We start from the raw sequence: 16,153 nt of genomic DNA, 5'->3' as shown, positions 1-16,153 counted from the left end.
TAGATGTTTTTTTTTAATGTAATGATGTTAATTTAATTTGATTGGTAAATTAATACTTAAAAAAGAAAGCACAAAGAGAAAAAGATTCTTTGCTCAAAGTTTCTAATTATTTGTTGAATGGAACATGGGTTCATGTAATTTGCTTTCATGCTAAATCACTAATAATAGACTAAACCACTACATTTATAAAAATAAAAATAAAAAACAATTTTTTGAACCCTTCCTTAAACTATATATATATATTTATCATCAGACATATTCGTATTCGAACCATTTTTGTGTCATCTTTTATGAGTATTGTTGGTGATTCATTTTGTTTTTCATTTATAATTTTTTTCCTTCATTTTTCTTATTATATTTAGAGAAGACTAAAATAAGATTTATTATTATTATTATTATTTATTTATGTGCATAAGACTTCACAACTTAAACCCACTCGAGAAGACTCTAATCGGGGCACTAAAAACCATTGTATGAAAAAGTTGAGTTATGGTTAATAATTTAAAATGTTTAAATATAATGAATTTAACACATGCTAGGTAAAAATTGTATTAAATGGGTTAATTACTTTCTTTTTCTTTTTTTCGCTTTGCCTCGAGATCCGTGTCATGAGATTGCGATAGCAAATTAAAAGAGTTATAATAATGGGATGGGTGAAGCTTGAACTATGCAAGTTCATGCAGCCATAATGCATCAAAATTAAAGGACCCTTTCTTCCATCTTAAGAACTCTGTTTCATTCAGACCACACATGGAGCCTAAGTAATGCTTCTCATACAAACCACAACATTTTGTCTAGGTTGCCTGTATCTACATAGATTTCTTGTCTTTTTTTTTTTTTTTTTTTTTAAATTTAATTAATTATTGTTTAGCTTTCATATCTTTTTGTATTCTGATTCCTTTTTTTAGCTTTTAAGTTTTGTATTTGATTAAAATACACCTTTTCATTTTACTTTCAAATACTTCCATTTTTGTATTTTTAATAAATTTTAAAATTAGTCTTCAAATGTTAGTTTGTGAATACATATATATTGAAAATCTAATTATAATGTTTTTTTTTTTAATGAAAACTAACGTTTTAACTTAATATTTATTTTTTTAATTTACTTTATTTTCATTATTGAACAAAATTTATAAAATATGGGTCTAAGAATTTTCCTAAAAAAAAGAAAGAAAAATGGTTGCATGTTCCGTTGGGATTGTATTAATGAGGGAATATTCTTCTTGGCTGGAAAACTATATATTAAAACTCATAATTTGCTAATAAATTATATTTATTGTTCATCAAAACCTACTAAAATCAGCTACTAACACCCAACACTCCCTTAATTATTATTCGAACTCCCATTATGATTACTCACCTAACTAAATTAAGTTTTAAATAAAGTTTCTATTTACAAAAAAAAAAAAAAAAATTAAAAAAAAATTAAAACTTATAATCCATACTCCAAAAGTATTTTTTTATGAATTTGTCTTGTTTTTTAAATTTGACTAAGAATTCAATTTTTCCAAAACGGTGAAAATTGTAGTAGAGAATTTGTGAGGAAATTGGCATAAACTAACCAAAAAAAAAAAAAAAAAACTAAAAACAAAACTCTCAAATCCACCTAAAATAAACAAGATCTAACTTGTAAATTAGCAAGGTACACACCAGCTAGCTAAGAGCACAGTTCCAACAATTTCTACGAGCCAAGAGTTACCTTGTTTCTATACAACATGGAACAGTTTAATCAAATATTTACAGTTGCATGCTGCTACTCAAAGCTTGCATTGTTTGACTAACCACATCCAGCAGCTGCAAATATTCATCCGCACCATCAACCAGACACTGCAGATTGGCATAGCAACAATGTTGATTTGCATGATGAAATAAATGCCATTCCAGAATATTATTGGGTAAATTTCCATTTTGTATCAATGTAATTTTCAATCAAGATTAAAACCAAACCAAGTAAAATATTTGTCAACATAATACGAAGTACTTACCAACATTAAATGCAAGAAGATATGATGGGCTGCTCTTAATGTTAATATATATATACAGATATAGATATATAGATAAAAGATTGGTAGAATCTATCGACTCTAAGTTGTCAATTCCAAATTACAATTTAAACTAATAATGTAGCCAACTTGATGCATACTTCACATGAACTTTAGATAGCGAAACTGCAATAGAACATGGAAAGAGATAGAAGTGACCTTATCTGCTTCAGCCAACTTCTTGCATATCTTGGCCGTTTGTTCATCTTGCAAATCATGGGCTTCAATAACCACCTCAAATATCTGTAGGAATCATATGAGTTTTGTCTATCTACGTTCATCATTTGAAAATACAATAACATGATATAGATTGAGCAAGAAGAAAACCTGTGAAAGCATCTGAGCCACAGGATATCCTTCTGCAATTACATTATTGACTTCCTTATTTGCAAGATCGAAGTTACCACTTCTACAAGCAGCAAAAAGCTCATCAACAACCTCCCGTGGGATAATCTGTAAATTGATAAAAATAATTATGATTACCCAAGAAAATATTTCATGAACAAATTATAGGCCATACTTTTGAGAACAAGAAAGAGAACCCATCCACTATCAAATTTCCAAAAAGCCTAATAATCTAGTAAATATTATAATCAATGGCAAAAAGAAAAAATAAAATTAACAGATAGCATCTTGTTTATTTGTGGTCATGCACCAATGCTACAGTTTCAGAAGAGATCATGAGCCGGCAAGGCATATTCAGATAGCATCAATATTCAACAAGAATGGGAGCAAAGTGAGCCATTATTAAGGACAATCATTTTTAAGCATCTGTGTTGAGTATTCTAGGGATGATAACTTATCAAAATTTCACAGAACTCACCCCAGACACGCTAATCAGATCCTTGGAAGAGATTGATGATCCAAATAAGCGTGCAGCTGACTGGAGAAAAAAGAAAGGACAAGAAAAGGAAAGCAGTTAGAAAAGATTGAAACACTTGCTTCAAGAAATGTACAATAACAGCAGTAATGAATTCTTAAACAAACTTCATTCTAAAGATCCAGATTAATAACTACAACAATTGAGCTTCTTGTCAATGAGCAATGAGCAATTGGATTTATTGCCCATCAAATTTTCCCGTAATCTGATTCTATGCATTAAAGCAACATAAGCTCTTCTCACCCTCATTTGTCTCTAATTTTCCGTTCCAAGGGATATCAGAGTTAGACATCATGTAGCATTGTTGGTTATAAAATTTAAAGCAGAAAACTGTTTGCAGTCCCAACTGGTTTGCAACCACTATGAAGTCTACACACTAATGCAATTTTTATCAGTACACAGACATGGACAAAGGAACTGCAAGGATACGTCAATAGTTGCTACAATCATGTGTACTCTTTCTACTTTACAAGCACTGTAAGTTATAGGAAAGAAAACTCAAGTATCCAATAGAAATGGATGGTGAACAATTCCCCACACAATAATTCCAAAAAAAGAAATCAAAAGGTCAATTATTCAGGCGCAATGATGAATCAGAACAATTGATAACCCAAAGGTTAATTTCATATAGCCTTAACTAAAGTATAACATTGTCAAATTGTAGTAAAACATGTGGTTCTCTTCCCTTCAATCATCCAAACTCCTAACATGATCATGTTTAACATGACAGTAAATATCAAAAGAAAGGTTGTAAACCTACAAAATGAGAAATGTTGCAGACTAAATCAAACCTGTAAATATGTGATAGCTCGACGCAGGTCACCTTGAGAGATTGAACTTAAGGTTGAAAGAGCCTATACAGATTGCAAGTTTACATCACACCGAATAGCTTATTTCAAACCAAAATTTCTATTACTAAGCAGCAAAGAGCAAACCTCTTCATCTAGACTTAGACCTTCTTCATTGCTAATGTGCAATATACGCTTACCCATAACCTCTTCAGAGAGTGGCTTAAACCTGAACTTTGCACACCTTGATGCAAGGGGTTCTATAATCCTACAGAAGTGGAAAAAACACTGAGATGACAATTTAGCTTTCCCACACAAGCACCCGATCCAAGACCAAGTAAAAAAAGCCCAATAGAAATGGTGAGCAATTAAGAAATCAAATGTAACCATATAGAATGCACAATACAAATAGATACAACAATTCCAACGAACATTACAAAAATATATACTTTCATTTGCATGCCTCCATAAAATATATATATATATATATGATTGTGAAGGTCAAAACTTCATGAAAATACGGTAGCAACTAGTTCGTTATTATCAACTCTCCCAATGCTCTTTCATAAATGGCTTAAACATAAAACTCCTATGAGCTAATTTACTCCATACAAGGTCGGAGACTCATAAATATCAAAAGCACAAATCAAAAAACAAAGTCAACAACAATAAATTGGAGACTGTCGTGAACATTAAAAAATAATAATAATAAAAATAAGTCTAGAAAGAAATATCTAGAATAAACTAATAAAGAGAGAGATAAAAATGCAAGAAAAAGGAAGCTAAGCTTCACCTGCTGATATAGTTGCATATAAAAAAGAATCGTGTTACTTTGGAGTGTGTTTCCATGGTACGCCTCAGGGCATTCTACATAATGTTTCAATATTAGGGGAAAAAAAATGTATATCTATACTAAAGCAAATAGATTGTGTTTAGACTGATGATCACACCTGAGCATCTTCAGTCATTGAATCAGCCTCATCCAGAATGATTATCTTGAATGGTGGGCAAGGATAACCCCTAATTTTTTTATTAAAAAAAAAAGTGTGAAATAACAAGATTATAGTAAAATGTTATCGGTACGATTAGGAAATTACCCCTGGCGTTGGCCACTGCTTACAGCAACACCAGCAAAATCTTTTATCTTAGTCCGAACAACATTAATCCCACGGTCATCACTTGCATTCAATTCCAAAACTCTGGACTTGTAAAGTTCAGGACTACAAATAATAATTTTTACATCAGATATTTCGTTGTGTCAAAATAAAACTTAAAGAAACCAAACAGTCCAATTCATATTAATACAACAAAGACAGCTGTTTGAACATTTGAACTAATCCAAGTAGATTGAACAGTTGCATTATCAAATAAGCAAATCACGAATGCTTTGAGCAAAAACCTCCAGAAATCTTGATACCTCGCACCTAATCATAATAACCATAGAGAGGCCATGGTTTATTTATAGTTTCATGTTTCAACATCTATTTGTTGAAAAAGCTCATAGATAGACAATGTAGATAAAAACCTAATTCCCAGCTGCATAAAACCCAAGATATCTCTAACAAAGGATTCTAAAATACTCATCCAAAACTTCCGTGAATCCAATATATTTCTTATAAGAGATTCTGAACTACCAAACATAAATTCACAGCTTCCGCAAAATCATTAACAGAATAGCACAAACACGACTAAATAAAAAAGATAGAAGCAGAAACGAACCCGAATAGTTCATGAGCAATCGCGAGGGCGGTGGTGGTTTTTCCGGTACCTGGCGGTCCATAGAAGAGCATATGAGGACACTGTTCAACCAACGAACGAAGAGAACGAAAAATTAACAATGTGTTGAGAAGAAAAACACGACACCACCATAGTCTAAAAGAGAAGTCGATAATACGTACACTGGAAGTCTCGAGGGTGTTGGTCAGGACCCGAACGACTTCATCCTGATGCGCCACATCTTTCACTTGCTTCGGTCGACTGTCATTCGACAAAATGGACGACAGTCGAGCTTACGCAACATATTCTAAAGAAACAAGCGAACTGAAATAAAAAGAAAGTGAGCGTACTATTTCTCCACCCATGGTTGAGAGCTCTGCAACAATGGCGCCATTTTTTTTTCCTCTCCAGCCACTGGTCCACCTTCCCCTACACCGATAATAGGGTTCTTTGTTTGCCCCGCGTTCAGTTGGAGAGGAAAACTTTCGAATTATGGGCTTTAGCCCATTTTATTACTGGGCCTAAGGCCCATTTTAGATTATTGGACCTATGGCCTATTTTATAGAATTGGGCCTAAGGCCTGTTTTATAAGGAATAACTTTAATATATAATATAACATTGAAACTAAATTAAAAATAACTTTAAATTTTCAACTTTATTTTAAAAAAAATTACTCCGAACCTTCTAGAAGTTTCTTTTTTTAACTTTAAAAAAATGTTTAAAAATATAATTTAAAAAAATAAAATAAAATAAATTCATTACTGTCTTACACGTTTCAAAAATATTCATGAATTTCTTAAAGTAACATTAAAAATAAGATAATCTACCAGACATTAATAGATAATAAAAAAAATTAAACTTTTAAAAATTTTAATTGGTATTTTTAAATATAATATTTTAAAATTTTCAAACCGAGACAAGACAGACCTGTGTTGGTTTGTTGAATTATTTTTACTATCAGTAGACAAAAGTACGAGAATGTCTTACTTTTTTTAAAACGTTCAATTAAATTCATTAATATTATTCTTTCCCTATTTGAATAAAGTCGTTTATTTAAGGTATTGATTTTTATCTTAATGTAACGACTCATACAATCGATCAGATTCAGACCGATGTGTATAAACAAATTTATTAAGAGTTTGAATTATCCCGACTTTCAAAAACATCAATATAATTTATTCTAAATTAAGAAAAAGAATATATTTTTACGACGTGACGTATCTTTCCTAAACTCGAAAAAAATAACAAAATTTTTAAAATTAGAGGAAATTTCAAAATTTTAAAAGAAGCCCATAGTTTCTTGAAAATCACTTTTCGAGCAACTTATTTTTATTTATTTATTTTCATTCCATTATTATAAATATCAATTTAGAATCACTTTTCAGCTAAAATAACAAATAATTATTCCATTTTTGTTTTTTTTTTTTTCCTTTCCTATTTTCACTAAATTTTGAAACTTTCTCAATTTTCCATTTCCAAAACATACTTGTTTTCTAGAAAGGAGAGATGTTGGAGCGAAATAACGATAACCGAGCTGTCATTTAGAAGTCTTAGCAAGTGATCCGAGTTATTTCCCTTTTAACGATGAAGCTTATGCCCTATTGTCCCACTGGCCGACTTTGATCATTGTTATTTTGATATCATATCTAATATTCAGAGTTTGCCTTAATCTGATACCGCTCTTTCGACCCAGGTCGTAATAGTGCTTTACCCTCTTAGATGTATAGTCAACTGCTGCCCGTCAACGTAATTTGAGGAGAACCAACTAATTCCAGGTTCTAGTGGCATTTCGCTCCTAACCCACTAATTCTTCAACATTAATCGATTTAAACAAATTAATGGTTAATATATATTCTTAATTTCACAATCTACTTAATGTTTGACGAATAATTAAAATAAATGTCGAAAATGCATATTTGAAAGGAAATATATATTTTTTTAATTCGGGAATAATTACAATAAATATTGAAAATGCATATTTGAAAAGATATATATATATATATATTTAAATTAATTCTCTAATTTAATGTTAACGAATAATTAGAATAAATGTAAAAATGTGTATTTAAAAATATATTTTTTTTAATTTATTAATTTGCATAATGTTGACGAATAATTATAATAAATGTTAAAAATGTAAAATTGAAAAGAAATGAGAATTTTGACGGAATATTAACGACAAAGATCACCACTTTGGGAGAAGATAAACGACGCCGTAAAAGCGAATAAAAAGGAAAATCAAAATGCGACGCCGAAAATGGAACCCGGCCAATTAAAATAAAAGAAAAAGGTTTAAAAAAAAAAGGAATATTAATAATTAAATAAGCGGCCAGCGAGGATTAGAAGTCCTTGCGGTGGGCCCCGTGGACCCCACAAGATGCTATTTGACTTCTTCTTCACCGTCCAATCCAACCAGACTCCTAGGGACTATAAAAATTAATATAATAATAATATAATAAATAAAACTTCAATCGGTTACCCTTTTTCTTTAATTATAAAATATTCTGATTTTATATTTTATATAAAAAATATTCTTTCATAATATTTTTTAAATAAAAAAATTTAATTAAATTTAATATTTGGTATAAAAAGAAGATTTTAAAAAGCTTCTAAAATATTCCTTAATTTTTAAAAGCAGTTAAAAAAATTTAATATCGGGTTAAAGTGAAAATGAGAGAGGGAGTGAGAAACAATTAGATAAATAGAGTTGGAGATGAGATTATATTATCCCGCCTAATGTTGTGCTTTATTTAATATAAATATACTTTTAACAAATATTTTAAAAAAAATAGTTAATTATATATATATATATATATATATATATATTTCTTTATTAAATATATTGATTATTGAAAAAAAAAACTACCATTTTTAAGTAAGATTATATTAAAAAAAATGAAAATTTTAAAATAATTATTTTTTTAAAAAAATTATATGCATGACAAAATATGTGGCGAGAATAGGACGGGTTGACCCATGTGGAAATAAATATTAAAACATTCATTTATTATTTTAACGGTTTGTTTTATGATATATAAATATATTTTCAATATATCGATAATAATCGTAACAATAGTTTGATAAATGTCTTAAAATTATATTAAACTTTCTATCTAATGTCACCATCATCTTAAAAATTAAAATTAAATACTATAAAGTTTGAAAACATTCAAGAACCACGTTGACTTTGTAACATTTTTCAACCATTATTGGACCAAAAAAAAATTATTGTCGTATTTATATCCTCCTTTAATTTTTATTTCAATTTTCTAGAAAAATATAAAATAAAAAGGAAGAAAATAACTGAAGGTTTAAAGAACATTAAATAACTAGTTAAAGAGGTTACTAATTCAGACAACCCATGAATTTAGTCAGAATTAGAATTGAAATTTACTGGGTCCAGATTCGATCGAGTTTGACCGAGTTTGTTAGCGGTGAATTGGTATCAAAGCTAAAGGTCAAGCGGTGTGCTTGTGTTGTTACAAATGGTGTTAGGACAAAACATCAGTGTATCAACGATGAGGTTGACCCCAAAATGGTAGTGGGAGAGAAGAACGAAATATTCTCTGGAAACGGGTCAACTATACGGTCAAAGTTTGACTTGAAAATTAATAAATTTTGGGATTATTAAATTAAAATAAAACATAATGGACAACCTTGGAAGATTCTCTATTGGATCGGGGCGGAGGGCGATGTATGTGGACATACAATGGGTCCGATGACACCGCGTGTTCTTCACACACACACTCCCTGCATCACTTATAAAATCCATCCCCCTTCATGAGCTTACGTCAATGGCGGCAATTTAACGCAAAATTCCACCCATTTCTTCGCCGGAGCTTTCTGTCGTTGAAATCTCTGTTTCAAATGGCCGACAACTGCCACCACCAAGCTCTCAACATCTCACCTCCGCCGCATCACCACGGCGGCGACATTGGGGTTTTCGACGACGATGGCCGCCCGAACCGGACCGGTGAGACATGGGGTTAGGATTTGTCAATTTAAGGTTTTGATTTTGATTTTGATTTTTCAAAACAGGGAATGTTTGGACGGCGAGTGCTCATATTATAACGGCGGTTATTGGGTCGGGTGTTTTGTCGTTGGCTTGGGCAATAGCACAGCTGGGATGGGTGGCTGGACCCGCCATGATGGTGGTGTTTTCCGCCGTGACTTATTTCACCGCCAATCTTCTCGCCGTGTGTTACCGCTCCGGCGACTCTGTTAACGGCAAGAGAAACTATACTTACATGGACGCCGTCAGAAACAACCTCGGTAACAATAAAAACCGACACGACACGAATTTTTAATAATAATGTTTTAATTAATAATCTGTTGTGTTTTTTTTCAGGTGGGTTCAAGGTGAAATTATGTGGAGTGGTTCAATATGGCAATCTTTTTGGAATTGCCATTGGATACACCATAGCCGCATCCATAAGCATGATGTTAATATCATTTTTTTTTAAAATTTTGTTCTTAATTTCTTGAGCTGATTGAATTATTTAATGGGTATGAACAGGGCAGTTAAAAGATCCAACTGTTTCCACAAAAGTGGGGGCAAGAATCCTTGTCATATGAACAGCAATCCTTACATGATTTCGTTTGGTGTGGTGGAAATTTTGCTGTCGCAAATTCCAGATTTTGATCAGTTATGGTGGTTATCGACCGTTGCTGCTGTCATGTCTTTTACTTACTCCACGATTGGGCTTGTTCTTGGGGTCATTCAAGTTGCAGGTTGGTTATTATGGTTTGAAACATGTTGGTTTAGGTCAAATTCATAGTGTAATGATCTGAGTTTGTTGTTGTTTTTGTTCTTGTTCAGTTAATGGGAAAATTAAGGGTAGTCTTACAGGAGTCAACACTGGTACTACTGAAAAGGTTTGGAACAGCTTCCAAGCGCTTGGGGACATTGCTTTTGCTTACTCTTTTTCCATGATCCTCATTGAAATTCAGGTAAAAGACGAGAAATGAAACATTTCTTATATAAGTGTAGAAATTCCTCGTGAGTGTGATTTAAAATTTTGAGCGGAAGCTTAGAAGGGAAAGCTCAAAGAGTACAATATTTGTTAGCGGCTGGCTTGGACGGACACGGAACCGTGTGAGGCGTAGATTGTGAGATTCCATATCGGTTGGAGAGAAGAATGAAACATTTCTTGTTAAGGTGTAGAAACGTCTCCCTAGCGGACGCGTTTCAAAACCTTGAGAGAAAGCCCAAAAAGGACAATATCGGCTACTAGTTGGCTTGAGTTGTTACAAAGTATATCATAGCACCAGGCGATGTGCCAGTGAGGACGCTGGCCCCCAAGGAGGTGGATTGTGAGATCCCACCTCGGTTGGAAAAGGGAATGATACATTCCGTGTAGAAATCTCTCCCTAGTAAATTGGGTTTAAAATCTTGAGAGAAAGTTTAGAAGGGAAAGAAAAAAAAACAATATCTGTTAGTGGTTGGCTTGGATTGTTACAAATGGTATCAGAGTTAGATACTGGACGATGTGCTAGCGAGGACGCTGGGCTCCTAACAGGGTAGATTGTGAGATCTCATGTCAGTTGGAGAGGAGAACGAAACATTCTTTATAAAGGTGTAGAAACCTATTCCTAATAGACGCATCTTAAAATCTTGAGCGAAGCCCAGAAGGAAAAGTTAAAAAAGGACAACATCTGCACTTGGGCTGTTACGAATGGTATATGAGCCAGACACTGGGCGGTGTGCCAGCGAGGACGCTGGACCTCAAGAGAGTGGATTGTGAGATCCCACATCGGTTGGAGAGGGGAACGAAACATTCCTTATAAAAGTATAGAAAACTCTCCCTAGAATACGCGTTTTAAAACCTTAAGAGGAAGCCCATAAATGAAAGTCCAAAGAGGACAATATCTGCTAAGGGGTATGCATACGAGCTTGTCTAAGCATGCTCGGGATTTGAACTAATGGGTTTTGTAAGTTGAAGTATTTGGTGTTTCATTTTCATGTAGGACACTATCAAAGCCCCTCCATCAGAAGTCAAGACAATGAAGAAGGCCAGTACTCTAAGTGTAGCAGTGACAACAATTTTCTACGTACTCTGTGGCTGTATGGGGTATGCAGCCTTTGGGGACTTAGCTCCAAGCAACCTCCTAACCGGGTTCGGCTTCTACAACCCGTATTGGCTTATCGACATAGCGAACATTGCCATTGTAGTGCATCTCAGTGGTTCATACCAAGTTGTTTGCCAACCCCTCTTCTCGTTCATTGAGAAATTCGTGTCGAACCGATTCCCAGATAGCCAATTTGTCGAACAACACATCAAGATCCCAATCCTGGGCTTCCGCTCCTTCAAACTCAATCTCTTTAGGTTAGTTTGGAGGACGATGTTCGTGATCCTCACCACTTTGATCGCGATGCTCCTTCCGTTCTTCAACGACGTCGTCGGACTGCTCGGAGCCATGGGGTTTTGGCCTCTCACTGTTTACTTCCCAATTGAAATGTACATTGCACAAAAGAAGATCCCAAAATGGAGCCCAAGATGGATAACCCTCCAAATTGTAAGCATGATTTGCTTGGTGATCTCCATTGCTGCAGCAGCTGGCTCAGTAGCTGGAATTATTCATGATGCTAAGTCAGTTAAGCCCTTTCACGCCAGCTACTAATTCAATACTAATTTTTTTTAGCTTTCAATCCCTCAAAAGGAAACTAAAGTATTCCTATGGGAAGTTCATCTGGAGTAATGAAACTGTAACTTCTACTCGGTTCTTAATTGATCTAATCTAATCAACATGAGATTTCACAATAATTCAGCTGTGCAAGACATGGGTCGGAATAGAGCTAGACCCACTTCATGGTAGACGCGTTTTAAAATCGTGAGGCTAATGACAAGACGTAACGAGCTGAATCAGACAATATCTTCTATGGTGGTCTTGGGCTGTTACAAATGATTGTGAGATCCTATATTGGTTGGACGAGGGAACTAAAGATTTCTTACAAGGGTGTGGAAACTTATCATTTGTATACGTGTTATAAAATCACGAAGCTGACAACGATACGTAACGAGTCAAAGCGGACAATATTTACTAGCTATAGGCTTTGATTGTTACACTTGTCATGTTGTTTATGATCAACAAGCATGGTTTTCTAATGTCTCATAGACATAAAACGTATGTGTTGAAATAGTTTAAATGACATGTATATGGAAGTTCGTGCGTCAAACAACATTGATAATACAACATAGTTTCATAACACGACATAAACACAACATAGTACAAATCAAATAATCACAAACACATGACATGTACATTGACCATAGGAGACAATCCAACCAGTCAATGCGTAAACTCACTTAGTTTGACTAAGTCAAAGTGAATTCTACCGTGAAAATGAGCTCACCTAATTTAAATAAATAATCTATCACTTTTAATTTAAAACAAGATATTAACGATCTCATCTTGCATTTTTAATGTTATTTAAGGTCAAGGGTATTATTGTAATTTTTAAAAGTTCATCCGTATTTTTAAAACGTGATATTAACGATTTTTTTCTTGTTTTATTTTATTAAAATTGAAGCATTAATGCGAGTACATTTATATATTTAAAAATAAATATAATATTTAAGGATATTTATTTATAATTTAGTTTAAAATTATCTTTTAGAACCATTCTCAAACCTCAAAGCATTTTAAAAATGGAAATAAAATAAAATAAAATAATAAATAATTAATTACCTGGATTTTTTTTTTCAACCCTCCTTTAATTTTAATTTAAATTGGAATTTGCTTAGACTTTTTTATATTTAATTTTATTATTAGGATGGTAATTGGTTTGGATTGATTCGAGTTGTTTAAATTAATTAATTAATTATTTATTTATCTATTTAATTATTATTTTAATATATATGTTGAAAAATTAGTCGGAGAATAAAAATAATTATAAAAATAAATAATTTTTTTTGAAATATTCAGTTATTACATAATTTTTATTTTTATTTTAAATTATATAATTTTCATTTCACAATAAGACATGGTAGTGGGCCCCACTGATTGCCACGTGGTGCTCACAAACCACCTATAAATAACACCCCCTTCTGCATTTCTTCTTCATCATAACCAAAAATCTCCGTTTTTTTTTTTTCAAAAAAAAAAAAAAAGTTTCTCTGTAAACGGAACCATTTTTGGATTCCTGCAGCTCTTTGGAGCTCGCGTCAATGGTGGAAGTTTAACGCCCCCGTGACTTCGGGACACCTTTTAAAATTCCACCCATTTCCTTCACCGGAGCTTTTTCTCGTTGAAACCTCTGTTTTCAATGGCTGAAAACCGTCACCAACAAGCTCTGGACATCTCAGCTCCGCCGCTGCAGCACGGCGGCGACAGTGGGGTTTTTGATGACGATGGCCGTCCAAAGCGGACAGGTGAGTTTTCATGTGGGGATTTGTCGTTTTCATAAGTGGATTTTGAGATTTTCATGTTTTTGAATAGGTTCTGTTTGGACGGCGAGTGCTCATATTATAACGGCGGTTATTGGGTCGGGTGTTTTGTCGTTAGCTTGGGCGGTTGCGCAGCTGGGATGGGTGGCTGGACCTGCCATGATGGTGATGTTTTCGGCGGTGACTTATTTTACTTCCACTTTTCTCGCCGCCGGTTACCGCACCGGCGACCCTGTTAACGGCAAGAGGAACTATACTTATGTGGACGCCGTCAGAAACAACCTCGGTATCTCAGAAAAACAAGAAATTTAATAAGAAAAAAAAAAAAAGGGTAAATTTTAATTTTTAATTAATCTCTTATTATTTTCTCAGGTGAATTCAAGATGAAATTTTGTGGAGTGGTTCAATATGTCAATCTTTTTGGAGTATCCATTGGATACACAATAGCTGCATCCATAAGCATGATGTTAGTATCATTTTTTAAAATTTTCTGTTCTTAATTTCTTGAGCTGATAGCATTATTTCATGGGTTTTTTTTTTTTTTTTTGGTATGAACAGGGCAATCAAGAGATCCAATTGCTTCCACAAAAGTGGGGGCAAGAATCCTTGTCATATGAACAGCAATCCTTACATGATTTCATTTGGAGTAGTGGAAATTTTGCTGTCTCAAATTCCAGAGTTTGATCAGTTATGGTGGTTATCTACCGTTGCTGCTGTCATGTCTTTTACTTACTCCACGATTGGGCTTGTTCTTGGGGTCATGCAAGTTGCAGGTTGCTTATTGTCGTTTGAAGGCTCTTAATTTACCTCAAATTCATAGCATAATCACCTGAGATTCTTGTTGTTGTTCTTCAGAGAATAGAAAATTTAAGGGCAATCTTACAGGAGCTGATCCTGGCACTGTCGAAAAGGTTTGGAATAGCTTCCAAGCCCTTGGAGACATAGCTTTCGCTTACTCGTTTTCGAACGTTCTCATTGAAATTCAGGTAAAAAAGATACGAAAAGAACGAACTTTTCTTGTTTTCTGTGTCACTGTGTCTGTGTCTATCTGATCTGATAACTATTCGATTTTTTAACGAGTTATGTGAGTGTGTTGCATTTTTATGTAGGATACTATCAAAACTCCTCCATCAGAAATCAAGACAATGAAAAAGGCAAGTCGTATGAGTATAGCAGTGACAACAACTTTCTACTTACTATGTGGCTGTATGGGGTATGCAGCCTTTGGGGACTCAGCACCAAGCAACCTCCTAACCGGGTTCGGCTTCTACAACCCGTATTGGCTTATCGACATAGCGAACTTAGCCATTGTAGTGCATCTCATTGGTGCATACCAAGTTATGTCTCAACCTATATTCTCGTTCATTGAGAAATTCGTGTCGAACCGATTCCCAGATAGTCAATTCGTCAATAAAGATGTGAAGATCCCAATCCTCGGCTTTCGGTCGTTGAAACTCAAACTCTTTAGGATGGTTTGGAGGGCGATATTCGTGATCATCACCACTTTGATCTCGATGCTCGTTCCGTTCTTCAATGATGTCACTGGACTGCTAGGAGCCATAGGGTTTTGGCCTCTCACTGTTTACTTCCCAGTTGAAATGTACATTGCTCAAAAGAAGATCCCAAAATGGAGCCCAAGATGGATAGCCCTCCAAATTCTGAGCATGACTTGCGTGGTGATCTCCATTGCTGCAGCAGCTGGGTCAGTAGCTGGAATTATTCATGATGTTAAGTCAGTTAAGCCCTTTCACACCAGCTACTAGTTCAGTACAAGGTTGTTTTACCTGTCATTGATCACCTGCTGCTGAAGAAGAACAAAACCAACTTCTGTATTGTTTTTAAATGTCTGTAAATGGTGAATCTAAGAGATCCACAACTAGACTATTCCTATGCAAATCGTTACTTTTTCTCCCCATTTTGCCTCGCTGTTCTCGATCATAGAACAAATCACACGTCTCACGAAAATAGTTGAAGTATGCATGAACGAGTATAGACACTCGAATGAATAGTTAAAGTATGCATTAGCTGATTCAGACACTTAGATGAATGGTTAAAGTACGCATTAGCTAATTCAGACACTTAGATGGATGGTTAAAATACGCATTAGCTAGTTTAGACACTCGGATGAATAATTGAAGTATGCATTTAGTTAGTTTCAACACTCGGATGAACGACTAAAGTATGTGTTAGCTAGTTTAGATACTTAAATAAATAATTGAAGTACGCATTAGCTAGTTTCGACACTCAAATGAACAGTTGAAGTATGTGTAGCTAATTCAGACACTCAGATGAATAGTTGAAGTATGCATTAGCTAGTTCAGATGAATAGTTGAAGTACGC

At 33.9% G+C, this 16,153-nt stretch overlaps 3 protein-coding genes across 3 annotated transcripts; 2 read left to right on the top strand and 1 right to left on the bottom strand.

Moving 5' to 3' along the window:
- Positions 1 to 1,582: 1,582 nt before the first annotated feature.
- On the bottom strand, positions 1,583 to 5,887 carry LOC111445849 (replication factor C subunit 4). Its single transcript, XM_023084364.1, has 12 exons — positions 5,777 to 5,887; positions 5,609 to 5,687; positions 5,430 to 5,509; positions 4,808 to 4,930; positions 4,661 to 4,730; positions 4,504 to 4,577; positions 3,858 to 3,978; positions 3,714 to 3,776; positions 2,866 to 2,925; positions 2,370 to 2,495; positions 2,202 to 2,285; positions 1,583 to 1,827 (listed from the first exon to the last, which is right to left on the bottom strand). Exons 1-12 carry the CDS (start codon positions 5,818 to 5,820, stop codon positions 1,738 to 1,740), a joined length of 1,014 nt encoding a protein of 337 aa, XP_022940132.1. The 5' UTR covers positions 5,821 to 5,887; the 3' UTR covers positions 1,583 to 1,737.
- Positions 5,888 to 9,173: 3,286 nt separating this feature from the next.
- Positions 9,174 to 12,156, top strand: LOC111445772 (amino acid permease 3-like). The gene is made up of 6 exons (XM_023084240.1): positions 9,174 to 9,399; positions 9,465 to 9,698; positions 9,775 to 9,868; positions 9,943 to 10,157; positions 10,246 to 10,376; positions 11,394 to 12,156. The coding sequence occupies exons 1-6, from the start codon at positions 9,207 to 9,209 to the stop codon at positions 12,045 to 12,047; spliced, it is 1,521 nt and encodes a 506-aa protein (XP_022940008.1). The 5' UTR covers positions 9,174 to 9,206; the 3' UTR covers positions 12,048 to 12,156.
- Positions 12,157 to 13,495: 1,339 nt separating this feature from the next.
- LOC111445773 (amino acid permease 3-like) lies at positions 13,496 to 15,709 on the top strand. Its single transcript, XM_023084242.1, has 6 exons — positions 13,496 to 13,798; positions 13,866 to 14,099; positions 14,186 to 14,279; positions 14,372 to 14,586; positions 14,669 to 14,799; positions 14,923 to 15,709. Exons 1-6 carry the CDS (start codon positions 13,693 to 13,695, stop codon positions 15,574 to 15,576), a joined length of 1,434 nt encoding a protein of 477 aa, XP_022940010.1. The 5' UTR covers positions 13,496 to 13,692; the 3' UTR covers positions 15,577 to 15,709.
- The last annotated feature ends 444 nt before the right edge of the window (positions 15,710 to 16,153 follow it).

Source organism: Cucurbita moschata, unplaced genomic scaffold (assembly GCF_002738365.1).
Source record: "Cucurbita moschata cultivar Rifu unplaced genomic scaffold, Cmos_1.0 Cmo_Scf00008, whole genome shotgun sequence".
In the NCBI taxonomy this organism is placed as follows: Eukaryota; Viridiplantae; Streptophyta; class Magnoliopsida; order Cucurbitales; family Cucurbitaceae; genus Cucurbita; species Cucurbita moschata.
The sequence above is the reverse complement of the archived record's forward strand: the minus strand, read 5'-3'. Positions and strand labels throughout refer to the sequence as shown.

Coding starts and splice junctions, on each gene's coding strand:
- LOC111445849 (XM_023084364.1), bottom strand. CDS start 5,820: ATGGCGCCATTGTTGCAGAGCTCTCAACCATGGGTGGAGAAATA. Junction 3,777..3,857: donor GTCTAAGTCTAGATGAAGAG/GTTTGCTCTTTG, acceptor CAATCTGTATAG/GCTCTTTCAACCTTAAGTTC. Junction 2,496..2,865: donor ATCTGATTAGCGTGTCTGGG/GTGAGTTCTGTG, acceptor ATCAATTTACAG/ATTATCCCACGGGAGGTTGT.
- LOC111445772 (XM_023084240.1), top strand. CDS start 9,207: ATGAGCTTACGTCAATGGCGGCAATTTAACGCAAAATTCCACCCATTT. Junction 9,400..9,464: donor TGGCCGCCCGAACCGGACCG/GTGAGACATGGG, acceptor TTTTCAAAACAG/GGAATGTTTGGACGGCGAGT. Junction 9,869..9,942: donor GCCGCATCCATAAGCATGAT/GTTAATATCATT, acceptor GGGTATGAACAG/GGCAGTTAAAAGATCCAACT.
- LOC111445773 (XM_023084242.1), top strand. CDS start 13,693: ATGGCTGAAAACCGTCACCAACAAGCTCTGGACATCTCAGCTCCGCCG. Junction 13,799..13,865: donor TGGCCGTCCAAAGCGGACAG/GTGAGTTTTCAT, acceptor GTTTTTGAATAG/GTTCTGTTTGGACGGCGAGT. Junction 14,587..14,668: donor TGGGGTCATGCAAGTTGCAG/GTTGCTTATTGT, acceptor GTTGTTCTTCAG/AGAATAGAAAATTTAAGGGC.